Source organism: Loxodonta africana, chromosome 19 (genome assembly GCF_030014295.1).
Source record: "Loxodonta africana isolate mLoxAfr1 chromosome 19, mLoxAfr1.hap2, whole genome shotgun sequence".
NCBI lineage: Eukaryota > Metazoa > Chordata > Mammalia > Proboscidea > Elephantidae > Loxodonta > Loxodonta africana.
The window spans coordinates 667943-684148 of NC_087360.1; the positions used below are offsets into that span (position 1 = coordinate 667943).

General features: G+C 53.7%; 1 protein-coding gene across 1 annotated transcript in view; it reads left to right on the top strand.

Annotated features, from left to right (window-relative positions):
- The window catches only part of GALNT9 (polypeptide N-acetylgalactosaminyltransferase 9), a 108585-nt gene that overhangs the window by 42708 nt on the left and 49671 nt on the right, over positions 1 to 16206 (top strand). Inside the window, exons 3-5 of the mRNA XM_064271947.1 lie at positions 7352 to 7518; positions 8572 to 8746; positions 11998 to 12195. Coding sequence (XP_064128017.1) covers positions 7352 to 7518; positions 8572 to 8746; positions 11998 to 12195 — 540 coding nt within the window. The remainder of the gene's footprint in view (positions 1 to 7351; positions 7519 to 8571; positions 8747 to 11997; positions 12196 to 16206) is intronic.

Consider the following 16206-nt stretch of genomic DNA (forward strand, 5'->3'; position numbering starts at 1 on the left):
TCAGATCCAGAATTAGAACTGCTTGTTGTGTGCCAAGCTTTGTATTCGTCTATCCATATTTCACAATTGTCTTGACTATAATCAATGGGCTATTCTTACAAAACGTCTGCACAGCGCTGCATCCTATAACAGATGTGACCCTAAATGGGGCATGTTCTTGTGGGAAGAACTGAGTGAGCGCAATCTCAGGAGACAGTGTTACTTCACATGAAGGATTTCTTCCAGACCATGGCTCCTGAGGCAGAGACAGAAACACGGAGGAATTGCCCAGAGAATACCACCAGTCCAGATGGCCCATTCATGTAATCCAGGCACTCAGAACTAAGTGTGTAAAGTCGATGGAGCTGAAATTACCCAGATAACTGGCTTAATGTGGCATATACATATTTCTAGCTCCTCACAGGTTGGCCGTGTGCTGAGGAGGAAGACCAACCTGCTTTGTCAGAAAGCCTGAGGTTGAATTCCTGTACTGACTGCCTAAGACCAGCCCCTGTGTGCTCATCACAGACTGTTTGCCATGATCCCTGCCCTGGGGCACACAGCAGCAGCCACAGAACTGGCCACCAAGCAGTGTAACTGGACACCTGCTTTCTTTTCAGTCCCTTCTGGTGTCTGAGCAGAAACCACACCTGTCCCACCAGCCCCTGCACACCCCTCTGCCTTCGTGCTTGTCACAGCTCCTGGCTGAGGCCAAGCCCTCCGCTGGGCACTGGGACCCGTCCCCACTCTCCTACTCAAGGATGCCACTCAAACAACCTCTCCTCTGCCTCCAGCGCCATCTCAGCTACAAATGTGACGTAACCTCTCTCACTTACAAATAATCTTTGGGTCCCATGGCCCATTCTAGCCACCACCCATTTCTCTGATCTGCCTGGAAATAGCTGTCTTTGGCCACCATCCCCCCATGCCTGTCTCCCTTTCTCTTTGTTGTCTCCGCTTGGGTTCCATGTCCACCATGCCACTGCAATTGTCCTTGTTAAGGTCACCAGTGACCCTCACTGACCAACCTCAGTGGCAGATCCTCTGCTGGAGTCTCACGGCCACTCACCAGCATTTGCTGCAGGTCAGCCCTCCCTCCTCTGGACGCCCTTTCCTAACTTGGCTGCCTGACCCCACGCTCTTGGTTTTCTTCCCACCTCACAGGCCATTCCCTCCTGGTCTCTCTCCTTGTTCAGATGTCTCAGTGTTGGCACACCCCAGGGATCAATCTTTGTACCTCTTTTCTTTACATCTACACTCATTCTAGGAGCCCTAGTCGCACACTGGTTAAGTGCTCGGCTGCTAACCAGAAAGTTGGCGGTTCAAACTCACTTAGCAGCTCTGTTGGAGAAAGACCTGGAGATCTGCTTCCATGAAGATCGCAGACTAGAAACCCTGTGGGGCAGTTCTACTCTGTCCTACAGGGTCGCTATGAGTTGGAATCGACTTGACAGCAATGGGTTTGGTTTGGTTTTTGTTTCCGATGACTAATGGGAGCCCTGGTGGCAGAGTGGTTCACAGCTCGGCTGCTAGCCAAAAGGTCAGCAGTTCAAATCCACCATCTACTCCTTGGAAACCTTATGGGGCAATTCGACCCTGTCACATAGGATCGCTATGTGTCGACTCAATAGCAACAGGTTTGGTTTTTGGGATCTTGTCTGGTGAAGTGTCTGTTCAAACCCAAGGATTTTAAAATTGGATTGTTTTCATATTTATTTTTATCAGATATATGCTTTGAAAATATTCTCTCCCAGTCAATAATACGTCTTTTCATTTTCTTACCAGTGTTTGCCACTTGCTGCCTGGTGAGCAGTGAGTGTAGTAATACAGAGATAAACGTTGTTCTTGGTGTCGTTAGCCGCCATCAAGCTGGCTCCAACACATGGCTACCCTATTTATAACAGAATGAAACGTTGCCCGGTCCTGCACCATCTTCGTGATGATCCACGGGGTTTTCAGTGGCTGATTTTTGGAAGTGGATTGACAGGACTTTCCTCTTAGTCTTCCTTAGTCTGGAAGCTGCACTGAAACTTGTCCACCATGGGTGATCCTGCTGGTATTTGAAACATCGGTAGCATAGCTTCCAGCGTCAAGGCAACGTTCACGCCACCATAGTATGACACTCTGACAGATGGGTGGTGGAGGGAAAAATACTTAATGCTCCTGAGTGTTTGTGGTTACCCGCATGATCTCACTTATGCTTTACACAATCCTATAAGGCAGGGACAATTACGACCCCATCGTACAGGGGAGAACTCAGGCTCAGGAGGCCTATCTCTCCCACTGATGTGGGGGGACCTGGATTTGGAGGCAGATCTGGCTGACTCGTGCTGTTTTCCTGCCCCAATGGGCATTTGTTGACCATTGGTCTCCCACCACCCATTCATTCTACTCCTAGTTCTTGGTCCTGTGGTCTTGGTGATGTCTTACTCCCATAATTCCACAGTCAGGAATGACATAATCCAAGTACAAGCCAATCAGTGCCTCCCATTTCCCTTGGCCACAGTGATTGGTTCAGGGAAGGGCACATCATCCAGTCAGAGCTAGTGATGCAGTGAGAAGCGGCATGTCCTAGACAGAGACTTGTTCTACCTGGACTTGAGCCCTGAAGGGTCTACATGGGATGAGGACAGAGTGCCCGTGAGATTAAACCCAATCCGTAAGACATGGAGCCGAGAGGAGAAGAAAGAGGCTCATCTTCTGCTGACGTGATTGGAACCCTGATCAAACCGGGCCTGAAATCAAATACACCCCTGGACTTTTCATGTATGTAAGCAAAAAACAAACAAACCCTTTCTGTGGAGGCCAGTTTGGGATGCCCTTTCAATCACTCACAGCAGAGACTGGGGGCTTATCTGGAAGATCTAATGCTCTACTAGCTCCTGGGAGCCTCGTGCTCTCCCCCAGTGGTCAGTAGCCCAGGGAGCTCCATGTCTGTCTCATGGACCACAGTGACCGTGAGCTGCAGAAAACACAACTTTGGGTCAATGGAGGCAGCGTTTTTATAAAGCGGGTGCCGCTGAGGCCAGTAAATCAAAGGTGATCAATATCTGGGTATGACCAGATGACCCGGAACTAACGTCTAAATCAAATGGAAGGTCGTGATGGTGCTGCAAGGAGGGTGAGGAGTGAGGCTTCTCTGCCCCTCCCGGAATGGGGGAGGCCCCAGCTTTCCTCTGCGCTGCCATAAATAAGTACGCGGGGACTCCAAGAGTGTGAAGTGGCCCAGGCTGCCCCACCCGCTCCCTCTGCCAATGCTCTGGGGACATCGGGCAGGGCTCAGATGCTGCTCTCACAGAAGGTGGGAAGTGGACAGTCCTCGACCACTGCCAGCACCTTGCCACCAAGATGGGGAGAGCCTTAGCCTGACCCCAATCACACATCCCACCCCACCCTGGGTCGCCTCCTCGTGGATTCTCCCTGGAGCAGTTGTCCCCCAAAGCACTCTCTACCCCATCACCCACTTCATCAACATCACAGCCCTTATCCCTCTCTGAAATGACCTTATTTGTTGGTTTGCTTGCTTATTATCTATGCTCTTTCACAAAACGGGAACTGTGAGAGCAGGCTCTGTCTTGCAGACCTCTCTTCCACCTTGTGGACCCTTCTCTGTCTGTCTTGCAGACCCTCCTCTGTCTTGTGGACCCTTCTTCCATATTGGTCGATGCCTCCAACATCTTATAGAGCCTTCTTCTGTCTCATAGACCCCTCCTTCATCTTGAAAACCCCTCCCCTGTCTTGTGAACCCCTCCTCCGTCTTGTGGAATGCTCCTCTGTCTTGTAGATATGGAGTCTCTAGCACTTGGAGCAATGCCTTATGATTGCATATCTCCTAGAGATATCTGTTGGTTGTCGAATGACTTCTTGACCACAGGTAGCAAGGATTTGTTCTTGGTAGGTGGTGGTGCTTTAGAACAGGGCAGTAGCACAGTGACCAAGCCCAAGAGGTCCCTTGTCCCCTCACCCAGGAAAAGCGGGAGAAAAAAGGGATGGAACTCCATCGATGCCTGAAACAGCCACTAGCTTCATCAGCAAGACGTTGGGTTCGTGTTAGCTGTCGGGGTGGCTGCGTGGTTAGGGCCGGGAGCTGGTTACGGCAGTGCTGGAGGGAGTATTGAATCTCATTCACCCTTTCATTTATCAAATACTTATTAGGCACCTAGTGTATGCCAGGCATTGCACCAGGGTCTTGGATGCGGCAGTGAGCAAGATAAATAGGGACTGTCCCCCTCCACCCTCTGTGATAGCAGCTTGTGCTCTGGATGGGGGAGAGAGGCCCTGAAGAAGCCAGCAGGTAAAGGAGGCGATGTGTGAGGGAGAGGAGTTGGTGGGAGAAGACGCAGCCCCCTGCCCAGGGCTCCAGGAGCAGCTCCCTCTGTGACCCTTTCCTTTCCTGCACACAGCTGCTCCTGCAGTCGGTTCTGAAGTTCGGGTCTGAGGTGTGTTTCATCCCCTTGGGTTTTTCTCTTTCTGTTTTACACACTCTGCAAGCTCGTGAAAATCGTGCACCCAACTCTTCTCCACAGACAAGCGGAGCGAAGTCCCCACATCAGCAAGCATCTCTCCGACGGCTGAACTCCTCCAGCCTGCTTGCCGCGTCAGCACAGGGACAGATGCTGTGTGCAGTCCCACACTGACGGGTCTTGGTGGCCCGAATCCAAGGGGGAAGTGTGCGCTGGGGCTGCAGGATGGAGGGCCCTTTCCTTAGTGGGCGTGGAGGGGGGCGGGGCGGCAGAGGGCTTGGCTGAAATCCTAGCCCCACTAGTTAAGGGGAAAGTTACCTGCCTGGGCCTCAGGGTCCTCGTCTTTAAAATGGGAATAACTGGTTGCCTTTAGGGTTTCTGTGAGGGTTAAATGAGTTGATACGTGCAGAGCACGTGACGAGTGCAATGTAACCGTTAATAATAATTGTAATTCAAAGGTCCGTAGGTGGTACAACAGGAGCCCTGGTGGCGCAGTGGTTAAAGTGCTCGGCTGCCAACCGAAAGGTCGGCGGTTTCAACCCACCTGTTGTTCCGAGGGAGGAAGATGTGGCAGCTAGCTTCTGTAAAGATTCCAGCCTTGGAAACCCTATGGGAGTGTTCTACTCTGTCCTGTAGGGTCTCCAGGAGTTGGAAGTGGCTCTATGGCAATGGGTTTGATCTTGTTTGGTTTAGGTGGCACGAAGAGTTTACCCTTGGCTGCTAACCTAAAAAAGGCTGGCAGTTCAAACCCACCCAGAGGTCCCACAGAAGAAAGATCCGCTGATCTGTTTCCGTAAAGATCACAGTCAAGAAAACCTTGTGAAGCACAGTTAGACCCTGACACACATGGGGTCACCACGAGTCTGAATTCACTCGGCGGCAATGGGTCCGTATTAGGCTGTGATGAGAGACTGTCGCCTCTAAACAGGACGGGCTGCATAATTCATAGGACCCAGTGCAAACTGAAAACGCGGAGCCCCTTGTTCAAAAGACGGGGGAAAGTGCTGCTAAAGGTACTCAGATACAAAGCTGTTTACCTTCTCTCGCCTTTCCCCCTGCTCACTCCCACTCTCTGTGGTCCCACTGGACTTTACTTATACAACACCAGGTCAGAGATATAGTACAGTGAAACCTGAGAAAGCCGGAACCCCTGTAAGGTGGAAACCTGTCAGAGACAGAAAGCACACAGTTTCCACTAATAGAAAGCGACAGAAGACTGCACTCTGTCAAAAGAGAGACCCAGTAAAACAAGGCAGTCCCGTAGAGCTCCGGGTCCCACAGGTCCACTGCAGAGCATTAAGAATCCCGAGACAGTGGGTGTGGGCCTGTGACCCCACTGGTCACTCCGTGTGAGGCCGGCCTGGCGGAAAGGTCCCTGCTCTCTAAAACGTGCAAATATGTGATCACTTTCTGTAAATGTTCTACGGCACGTGAACAAAATATATTTTCCCCAAAGGAATTAGGGGATACATCTGGTAATTCCTTCATGATCCTACTGTTTAGGGCTGCCAGATTCTGAAAATGAGGCTTACTCGTCGTTTCATCCAGCTGTCCTTAAGTTTCTAGCCCTTTTTCTTTACATTCTTAGCTTCAGGTCGCTTTATGCGTAAAGGCTGATAACTTTTCTCCATCTAAAGAGCCCTCTGTATCAAGTTTAACACGTTTAACGTGAAGTTCCACCTTACGGTATTTATGCTGCACTCCTGGTTTTTGGTGGTGGCATTTGCCTGCTATCGCTTTTCCCATTTCATTATTTTAAAGCTTTCTTTATCACCATATTTTAACCATGCTTATTTTAAAAACACAAATAGCAAAACTGTGTGTGTGGGTGGTGAGTTTTTGTGGTGTGGTGCATGTGTGTGGTGTGTGTGTCTGTGTTGTGTGGTATGTGTGTCTGTGTGTGTGTGGTGTAGAGATGTGTGTGGTGTAGAGATGTGTGTGGTGTGTGTGTCTGTGTGAGTGTGTGTGGTGTACAGATGTGTGTGTCTGTGTGTATGAGAGTGTGTGTGGTGTCGGAATGTGTGTGCATGTGTGTTTTAATTAAATGGCATCTGCCATTTCAAAAGAAAGTTTAGTTCATTTCCATTCACTGTAGCAACTGAGACTCGATCCCTTCTATCTTGCTTTATCTTATTATTTCCTTGAAGTTTTGTTTCCTCTTTTTCTCTCTATTTTTGGTGGTTTTAGCGAGTTGCTATTGGTTTCCCTTTCCCCCTTGTGAATTTACTACATCATACTAATACTACCTGTGCCTTCCTCCGACTCAGGAGCAAATACACGTTTCTTAACGGCCTTTTGAAAAGACAACACTGATCATCACCCCCAGGCCCTCTCCACTTCCCACACCGCAGTCCTCAGGTGTATTCCTTTTCCTGCCCCACCCTGCACCCCCTCCTCTCAGTTCTAGGTCGCTGAGGCCTAGGAGGCACTGCTGGCTCTGGTGAGCTCTCCTATTTGAGTTCCCTCATCTGATGGGTGTGTCCCATGTTTCTGAGCAGCCCACCCTGCCTGCTTGGATCTGACTCCAGATGATGATGCCGGAGGGCACAGAACAGGAGGCAGGGGCTGAGGGAACCGCCCCCCACTGCACCTCGGGTAGGCGGTCTCACTCCCTTGCAGCTTTCACCAGCCGTCTGGAAGCCTGGGGGAAATGCTCCATGCAGTGCCCACAGGACTGTAACGCCTCACCCACGCAAGCCTGTCTGCCCTCCTGGCAGGGAGAGAGCCAGGCTGGCGCAGCACGTGGAAGACCAGCTTCCAAAACGAGTGCAACTGCTTGGTTTTCTCTCACTGCTCTTGTGGTTCCCTTTTCACTTGTGGTGGGATGAAGGCTGCGCGGGTCAGCCTCTTTCAGGGGCTCCCATACCCCTCACGTCCTAGCCTGACCCCAGCCCCTCCTGTCCCAACAGGTGCAGACAGATGACCTACTCTGAGAGCCTGCCCCAGATCTCCGTGGTCTTCATCTTTGTCAATGAAGCCCTCTCGGTCATCCTGCGCTCAGTGCACAGCGTGGTCAACCACACCCCCTCTCAGCTCCTCAAGGAAGTCATTCTGGTGGACGACAACAGTGACAACGGTGAGAGCGGCTGGGGCTGGGGGCTGGACACCAGGGCAGGGAGGACTGCTGGTTTAAACCTTCCTGAGGCCCCTCAGGAGCCCCGGTGGCACAATGGCTAAGAGCTCTGCTGTTAACCAAAAGGTCAGCAGTTTGAGTCCACCAGCCGCTCCTTGGAAACCCTATGGAGCAGTTCTATTCTGTCCTACAGGGTCACTATGAGTTGGAATTGACTCAACAGCAGTGGGTTTTTACGGGAGGCCCCTTGTGGCATCCCTGGATGGTGCAGAAAGTAAACACACTCAGCTGCTAACCGAAATATTGGAGGTTCAAGTACACCCAGAAATACCTCAGAAGAAAGGCCCGGCAATCTGCTTCTGTAAAGACTGTTATTGCTGTTCGGTGCCATCGAGTCGATTCCAACTCACAGCGACCCTACAGGACAGAGCAGAACTGCCCCATAAGGTTTCCAAGGAATGGCTGGTGGATTCGAACCGCTGAATTTTTGGTGAGCAGCCGAGCTCAACTGCTGCGCCACCAGGGCCAAGAAAAGCCTGTGGAGCAGTTCTACTCTGTAACACATGGGGGCACCATGAGTCAGGTCAACTCAGCAGCAGCTGGTGAGCCCCTCATTGCCATCCCCCGGACCCGTCTCCTCCCGCCCCCCCCTCTGTTTTTGGAACGCCTGTTGGCTCCAGTCTCAGGACTCAGCCTTCTCTTCCGGCACCTGTAACTCTCCGCCCCCTCACCTGCCCAACGACCCACAGATGCTCCCACAAGTGCCCACACTTGTCCCCTCCCTGGGTCTCTGCAGCGCTGCTGCTCTCTGAGTCCATCCTGTGCGTGTGTGTTCTTGCTTGTTGCCTCTCCCTCAAGAACATGGACTTCCTGAGGGCCAGGGTCTTGTCTCTGCGGCTCCTGGGCCTTGAACCATGTCCAGCCTCACTAGGTCCCCTGGGGGACATTTATGGGGTACCGACCTGGGCCCTGCACACACATGCCCACGTGCCTACCTGCCCACGGTGACCTGGCAGAGGCCGGCTCGCTGAGATGCTGCTCTGCCTCTCTCCCCAGTTGAGCTCAAGTTCAACCTGGACCAGTACGTCCACAAGAGGTATCCTGGCCTTGTAAAGATCGTCCGCAACAGCAAGCGTGAAGGCCTGATCCGAGCCCGGCTGCAGGGCTGGAAGGCAGCCACCGCCCCTGTCGTCGGCTTCTTCGACGCCCACGTGGAGTTCAACACAGGCTGGTGAGGGCCAGGGTGGGCTGGGGGCACAACCGGTATCCCTGGCGGGTGGGGGTCTACAAGTGCCTGCTTTGTGGGATCCAGGGAAAAAGGATGGGGAAGCATGAGTAGGGCCCCTTCAGGGGTTCCTTGGAGGTTCTAGGACAGAGAGGGTAGCCTTGGAGACCAGGAGTCATTGAGTCCACTCCCTAAGTGCAGAGAGCCTTCACGGGGCAGGGCTTCTGGTGTCCTGGACAACACTGTGCAGAAGTTCTGATGTGCACATTTGAGAACTGACCTGCCCCCTGTCCTGTTCCCAGGAGAATTTGCATTGGCTGCTGATCACAGAGGCTGCGGCCAGAGGACATCAGTGTGAGGGGACTTCAGGTGGGGGGTCACATTCGGGTGGTGAGAGGTCACTGCGTAGACATACGGTCTGCACGGCCCTGGTCCTCACTTGGGGAGCTCTGAGTGCCCCAGGGGCCTTAGCACTTTGGCTCGAGTTGGAAGCCTCTTCTCATCCTTATGGAAGATTCTAGATCAATGGTCCACGTGTTTCCTGTCCCCTGCCATGCTCGGGGAGAAGTAGACTCGAATAGGACACCTGGAGGAGGGTGTGTCAGGGGGGTGACTCAGAGGAGCCCTCTCCAGCAGAGGGCACAGCCTTGTCCTGGGGTTGCCCCAAGTGGCGGGGGTCTTGTCACCCCCAAAACCAAAAGTACAGTCCACAGACCTCGGCGCTGGCTGGGACGCAGAGCCCGCATGAGTCAGAAGTGGGGGCGGGAATCGTGTTTTATGAGCTCCCCCGCCCAGGGCTCTTAGCCACCCTTTAGTCAGGGAAGCCCTGCCCGACTCTGGGGGACAGCATCCTTCTCTGAGGCAGCGAGTGTCGCCTTAAGGGCAGGGTCACTAGTCCATCAAGCGTCGACTGACCCAGTGGTTCCCTGGTGTTGCCTGGGTGCTGCTGCGGGGCGGCTGTTCTCACAGCAGGAGCAGCCCAGGGAGCAGAGGGTGCATCCATGGAACAGCGGGGGTTTGGCTCCAAGTCCCCTGAAAGCAGCTCCCTGGGCGGGCTCTTAAATGCTTCCTCAACGTCCTCCTGGGAGCTCCACCTGGGAATATCCCCTGAGCCTGTGCTCCATGCTAGGAGAGAAGGGCACAGTCCTTCGAGGTGGGCAGGGTGTTATCACACTGAATCCCTCCACACAAATCCTATCCGGATGTGGCGTCGCTGAGCGGCCTGCAGAAACAGCGCGTGGTGCAGGGATGCAAGCTCCATTTCCTGTCCGTGGAGGGGGATGCTATGGAGCCCACATCCCAGGGCTGCTGTGAGGGTTCACAGAGTCCATGTGCGTAAAGCATGGTACACATGCATGTCGAATAACTAAGTCACCAGAATTACACAGCAGGAAGCCAGGAATGGCGGGGGTGGGGCACAGGAAGCGAGCGTCCTAGAAGACGCTGCTCTTCTTGGGCAAAAGCTGTGAGGGCTGAGAGCCAAGAGTGTGTCCTGACGGTTGGCTGCATCCAGGCCACATCTGATTGGTCTTCTCTGACTCCCCACTCTCATGAGGCAGCTCTTATTTCCTGCGACACCTGTCACCCCAATATATCACATCACTTATATATTATCACCTACCCCTGCCCAGGGCCACCGCACACTGTTGTCTAGGCTGTGCACTGCACAGCTGTACTTGGCAGCCTGTCTGTCCCTCCCAGAGATCTGGGGGGCGTCTGGGAGAGCCATGAGCCTGTCATGTCAGATACAATTTTAAGCTGGTGTGACTTCAGTTTTCACTACTGGAGACCGAGTTATCCGTCTGCAAATAGCCCTCCCCTCCCCAAGCTGTTGCCACAAAATATTCCACCTTCTCAGCAGACGTAGCATCTGCAGAGAGTGTCTCGTCTCTGAAGTACTTTGCTGACATTAATTAATTAATCCTCCTCGCCAGGCTGAAAGGCAGGTAAATAGCAGCGCTCTGGTTTGGAAGGAGGGAGCGTGAGGTCGGGCGTGTGGCTCCTGCCACGCAGGGGCCCAGGATGCGCCTCCCAGGTGTCCCTGCCTGGGCCTGTCCCCCTCCCCAGGTCTGCTCTGGGCGGCCCACAGGTCTTCCCCACCTTGCTGTAGCATTTGTGCCACCCAGCCCCATGTGGGGAATGCCCATGCCCCCCAGGAATTCCAGCCAGGCGGTGGGGTGTGTGTGGCACCTCATCCTTGCAGTGACAAGGGACGCCCCTGGGAGGCCCTGCACAGAGAAACAAGTCAGCAGTGTGAGCTGATACCCCCTCGAGGGCACCAAGTTGGCACGGACTCCTGGTGACGCCATGTGTGTCAGAGCAGAGCCGCACTCCACAGGGTTTTCAGTGGCTCAGTTTTCAGAAGATCGTCAGGCCTTTCTCCTGAGGTGCCTCTGGATGGGCTCCAACCTCCAACATTTCAGTTAGCAGCCGAGCGTGTTAACCATCTGCACCAGCCAGGGGCTCGGAGGTCGCGGTCACAGTAGAAAGTCCATATCCTCTGGTCACTACGTGATCTACCCTCACTTTCCTTGCTGGCCTCACCGCCTACCAGTCCTTCATTTCTCTGCTCCAGCCACCTGGCCTCCGGGCTGTTCCCCAGATTCATGCCCAGGGTCTCTGCCTGAAAGCCCACCTCAGCTGCCCACCTGCTTCTCCTACCTGTCCCTCCGGTCTCCACTCAGTGCAGCCTACACTGTGAGCCTACTGAAAACTGCAACTCCTAAGCACCCTTGGAGCCCTGCTGGCGCAGTGGTTAAGAGTTCGGCTGCTAAACAAAAGATCAGCAGTTCAAATCCACCAGCCGCTCCTTGGAAACCCTACTCTATCCTATAGGGTCGCTGTGAGTTGGAATCGACTCAACAGCAGTAGGTTTTTTAAGCGCGCTTACCTCGTGCTCTTTATTTCCCTCAATATCTACCACCTTCTAACGCATTACATCACTTACGCAGTATTGTGCACCCCCAGCAGGGACGCCACATACTGTTGTCTATTTTGTGCACTGGACAAGTTTCACGAAGACAGAGTTCTCGCCTCTTTTCCTCCCTGCTCCATTGCAGTGCCTGGAACAGGGCCAGCAAGTAGTTGGCACTCAATAAATACTTCTGAGGACCCGAGGGAAGTGGGACTTCTGGAGGCCGAGCCGCTGGGCTGGGCTCACAGCAGCTGGCGTCAGAGCTGGTCTCACATCTGGGATGGGTCCTCCCTGGCGGGTGGGGTCCCGGGCTCAGCCCCCTGACACCCCGTGTGCCCCGCAGGGCAGAGCCCGCGCTGACCAGGATCCGGGAGGACCGCCGACGCATCATTCTGCCGGCCATCGACAACATCAAGTACAACACGTTCGAGGTGCAGCAGTACGCCAACGCGGCCCACGGGTACAACTGGGGGCTCTGGTGCATGTACATCGTCCCACCCCAGGACTGGCTGGACCGCGGTGATGAGTCGGCACCCATCAGGTGAGCGGGGCACCCGCAGGGCCACAGACGGGCGCAGCATGGGGCACAAGGGCTGGAGCCAGGGTGTCCCCCTGCAGAAGGCTACAGCCCGCGTGGCAGCTGAGCCGCCCAGAAATGGAGCTAAAACCACAGTGGTGCAGGCCACACGGGGGGCTGCCCAGGAGTGAGGTGGGATATGTGGTGAGGTGAAGAGGGCCCAGCAGTGCTGGTTCTGACGTGGGACCGGACAGCATGAACAGACCAGCTGGGGATGAGCAAGAGAGATGGAGACAGTGGGTGTGGGGGGGGGGCTCACAGAAAGAAAGGGGGATAGAGAGAGGGGAGAGAGAGAGAGGGGTGAGGCGGGGGGAGAGACAGAGAGAGGTGAGGCGGGGGGGAGACAGAGGGATGAGGCAGGGGAGAGACAGAGAGGGGGAGAGGGATGGAGGGAGAGTCAGGGGACAGAAAGAGGGTGGGAGGGGGGAGGCAGGAGAGATAGAGGAGAAGAGAGACAGGGGAGGGGAGAGTGGGGACAACACAGAGGAACAGAGATGGAGGGGGGAGCATGAGCAGAGACAGAGGGAGGGGGAGTGGGGACAACACAGAGGCAACGACAAGAAAAGTCAGAAACGTGGGCAGAGAGCAGAGGGCTGGAGACAGTGAGACTGACAATGGTGAGTGCTAAGACAGAAGCCACGGCCCCAACAGCTTGTCCTGCAAAGCTGTTTTCCAAACATAAAAATCGAAATATTTCACATTTTTAAAAATACACAATTCTAGCATCTTTTGAGAAATTGCAAGGTCTGGCAGCCCTGGGTCCATGTTCTCACGGGCAACACTGGCTGGAGCTGAGAACAGCTTCCTCTTTAGACAGGACGCGTGGGCTCCAGTTTGCTGCAGTCCCCACCACTCGCCGTAGTCTCCCTGACACTGCAGCATCATACTTGCACTGTCATTTTCTTACCCCTGGCTTGCTTTATTCATTCCCACCGTCAGCTGGGCTCCTGCACTCATCTCAGCTTCTGAGACCTCCCTAGCCTTCGAATTAAAATCTGAGAAATCAATACATCAAGACCCAGCCCCCCCTTCACTTTCTTCTGGGGATCCAGCAGGATAGAGGCTTTTTTCCCTCTTTCCTAGAATGAATGTGCGTGTCCTGAATCCGCTGACCCCTGGAACCTTTCCCAACACTGCCAGGTCTCCCCAGTGGCCTTATTGGGGTTGGTGCCACCCAGTGTGGTAACTCATGATGTCACCCCCACTCCATGGACCTTCTCCCGTACCAGGCCATACAGAATCCTTAGTCATGTTTTTCGTACTAATGTTTTTTTTTCCTCCTTTTCCTTTAATTACCACATCATTCTCAAAAAAATTATTGATATAGGTTCACAAATACTAATTGCCACAATATTGCAGCTAAAACACCAGAAAAATTGACAAAGTCAGCGACTATAAAAACAGCAACGAAAGCAACAGCTCGTGCTTACAGCCTTTGCAGACGAAAACGTGATTGGAAGCGTCGTTGTAATTAGGCAACAAGGACGGCTCTGACCATACGCGTTAGAAGGTTCAAAAAGTAAATGAACATAGAGTTTTAGCCTTGTAGGTACACTGACACATGTAAGCTGTGCTATGTAAAATATTTTTGTTATTATAACCAACTACAGGAATACTTTTATCAAAAAATAACCAATTGCTGCTGAAACACTGCACAAAAACTTTATAGACAGTCATTTTGGTGTTACCCCCTCTGACGGTGTCACCCAGTACAGTTTGCACCCCCTGTACCCCACTAGTGACATAGGTATCCCCACGGTGATTTTGAATTCCAAGGGCTTGGGCTGGGACCCCCTCGCTGACTTATCTGCACAGAGTGCTGGTCCTGCTGACACACCCCTGAGAGAAGCTTTTTCCTCACGAGTGCCTGAGACCGGTCCGGGCAGGAGGGTGTCTCACCTGGGAAGCCTGTGTCCAGCCTGGGGCTGCCCCATGGGGCTCACGGCCTGCGTGCACACCTGCCCTGCCCAACAGAACTCCATGCGGTGATAAACCCGCGTCCGAGGGTCTGGATGCTCAGCAGTGAGGGTAGTGGGCTTTGGCAATGAAGTTTCTTGTCTCACACTTTACAGATTTATTTCTAGGGGGCACAAAGCACTGCCCTGACAGGTTTGCTCAAGCACATAAGACTAAGGAGAGGCCCCCAGCCGAAAGGGGCAGCTCCCCCAGGGTCTCGCTCTGGCCCTCAGAGACGGGGCTCCGGAAGCTTTCGAGAGCCAGCTGCACGGCAGTCAGCTTGAGGGAACAGGTGCTGGACCTTCCCGGGCTTTGCAGTCATACTGTGGTCCAGAGCTCATCTGTTTTGAAGAGGCAGAGCGATGGGTCCCCGGGGCCCACTAGGGGCAGGCAGCAGCGGTTCGTGGGCTATTTTTCTTCATTCAGAATGCACTTGATAATCCCCAATTAGCGGCAAAGCAGATGCCTAGTGCACGACATGTGAGGCGTCGGTGAAATGCAGACTCACAGTGGGAGGCGCCCCCACACCTTTCACAGGCTCCAGATACCCGAGCTGTGACGTGAACGCGGGTCCCCTAACCCGACGTCTTGTCGGGCTTGTCGGGCAGCGGTTCCTGGACTTGCCCCTTATTGGCATCAGTGGGGAGCCTTAAAAAGCCCTGATGCCAACAACCCCACTGAAAAACAGGCCAAAGACTTGAACAGATACTTCAGCACGGAAGACAGACAAAGGGCCGCCAAGTTCATGAAAAGGTGCTCAGCACGGTTAGTCATCAGGAAAAGGCACAGAAATCACAATGAGGTACTAAAACTAGTCCCTCTGAGTGGCGTCTTATAAAGAGAAGTACAGACACACACACGGGAAGGACAGATGCCATGTGAGGATGGAGATGAACCTACAAGCCCAGGGATGCCAAGTACTGCCAGCAGCTGGAAGAGAAGGAAGGGCCCTCCCTTAGAGCCAGCACCCCGATTTTGGACTTCTGGCCCCCAGCACTGGGTGAGAGTGGGTTTCTGCTGCTTAGAGCCACTCAATTATGGTGACTTGTTCTAGTGCCCCAGGAAACTCACCCACAGGGCAGCCAAAAATGACAAATGTCAAGCGCAGGCCCCTCCGGCGAGCCCTCCAAGGCCGGGAGACCGGGTCTGCTGGGGCACCTGGACAGAAGGTGGGGCCGAGCAGCACCTCCCTCCCTGGGGACAGAGCCAAGGGCAGCCATCTGAGAACAGACCACATTGGGAGGTGGGACAGCTCCCAAGGTCGACTCTGAGTCTAAAACTTGCAGAGACTCCTCGTGTCCACAAAGCTTAGCTAACCATGGCCAGCCCCCAGATGCATGTCCTTGATATGCCTGAGTGCAGCTCCCCTGGGAAGTCGAAGGCCAGAAAGTCCACCAGGGGGACTGTGTGGGTCTGGTGGTGACAGGGCTGATGCAATGGTTTAGCATTGCTCTGGAAAGGTCCCTGGGAATCAGGGGGAGAGGGAGCCAGCCATCAGCCCCACGAAGACCTCACCAGGATGCAGAGCAGGCCTTCTCTACACTGACAGTGCTAGCCCACCCCAATGCTTGTGGGTTTCTCAAGGAGGGGCTCCACGGACCCCCAGCCACTCTTCCTGGGGAGATGAACAAGGGCTCTCGTATCTCCCGTTTTGAGTCCATCCTGTACCCATCGCCTGTGCACAGACGACCATCAAGTCTCCCAGGAAAAGGCTGCATCTGTGACACAAATCTGCTTGATTTGCTTGTACCATATACATATTCTTAAATATGAACTAATGTTTAAATATGAGGAGATGTCATGTGAAAATGATTTACTGTATCTCCCTGTCAACGGGAAGAAAACCAGGCTCGCGTCCCTGCGTGGTCAGTTTTACCTGGAGCTGAGCTGCTGCCAGGACGTGCCACAGCCGCCACCACTCCCCAAGGACCCCCATACGCAGCTGTCTGTCAGCTGTGTGTCACTGGTCTCCCCTCAATGCAGAGAACAATTTCCCAGACCCAATTCTTCATTGAAAAC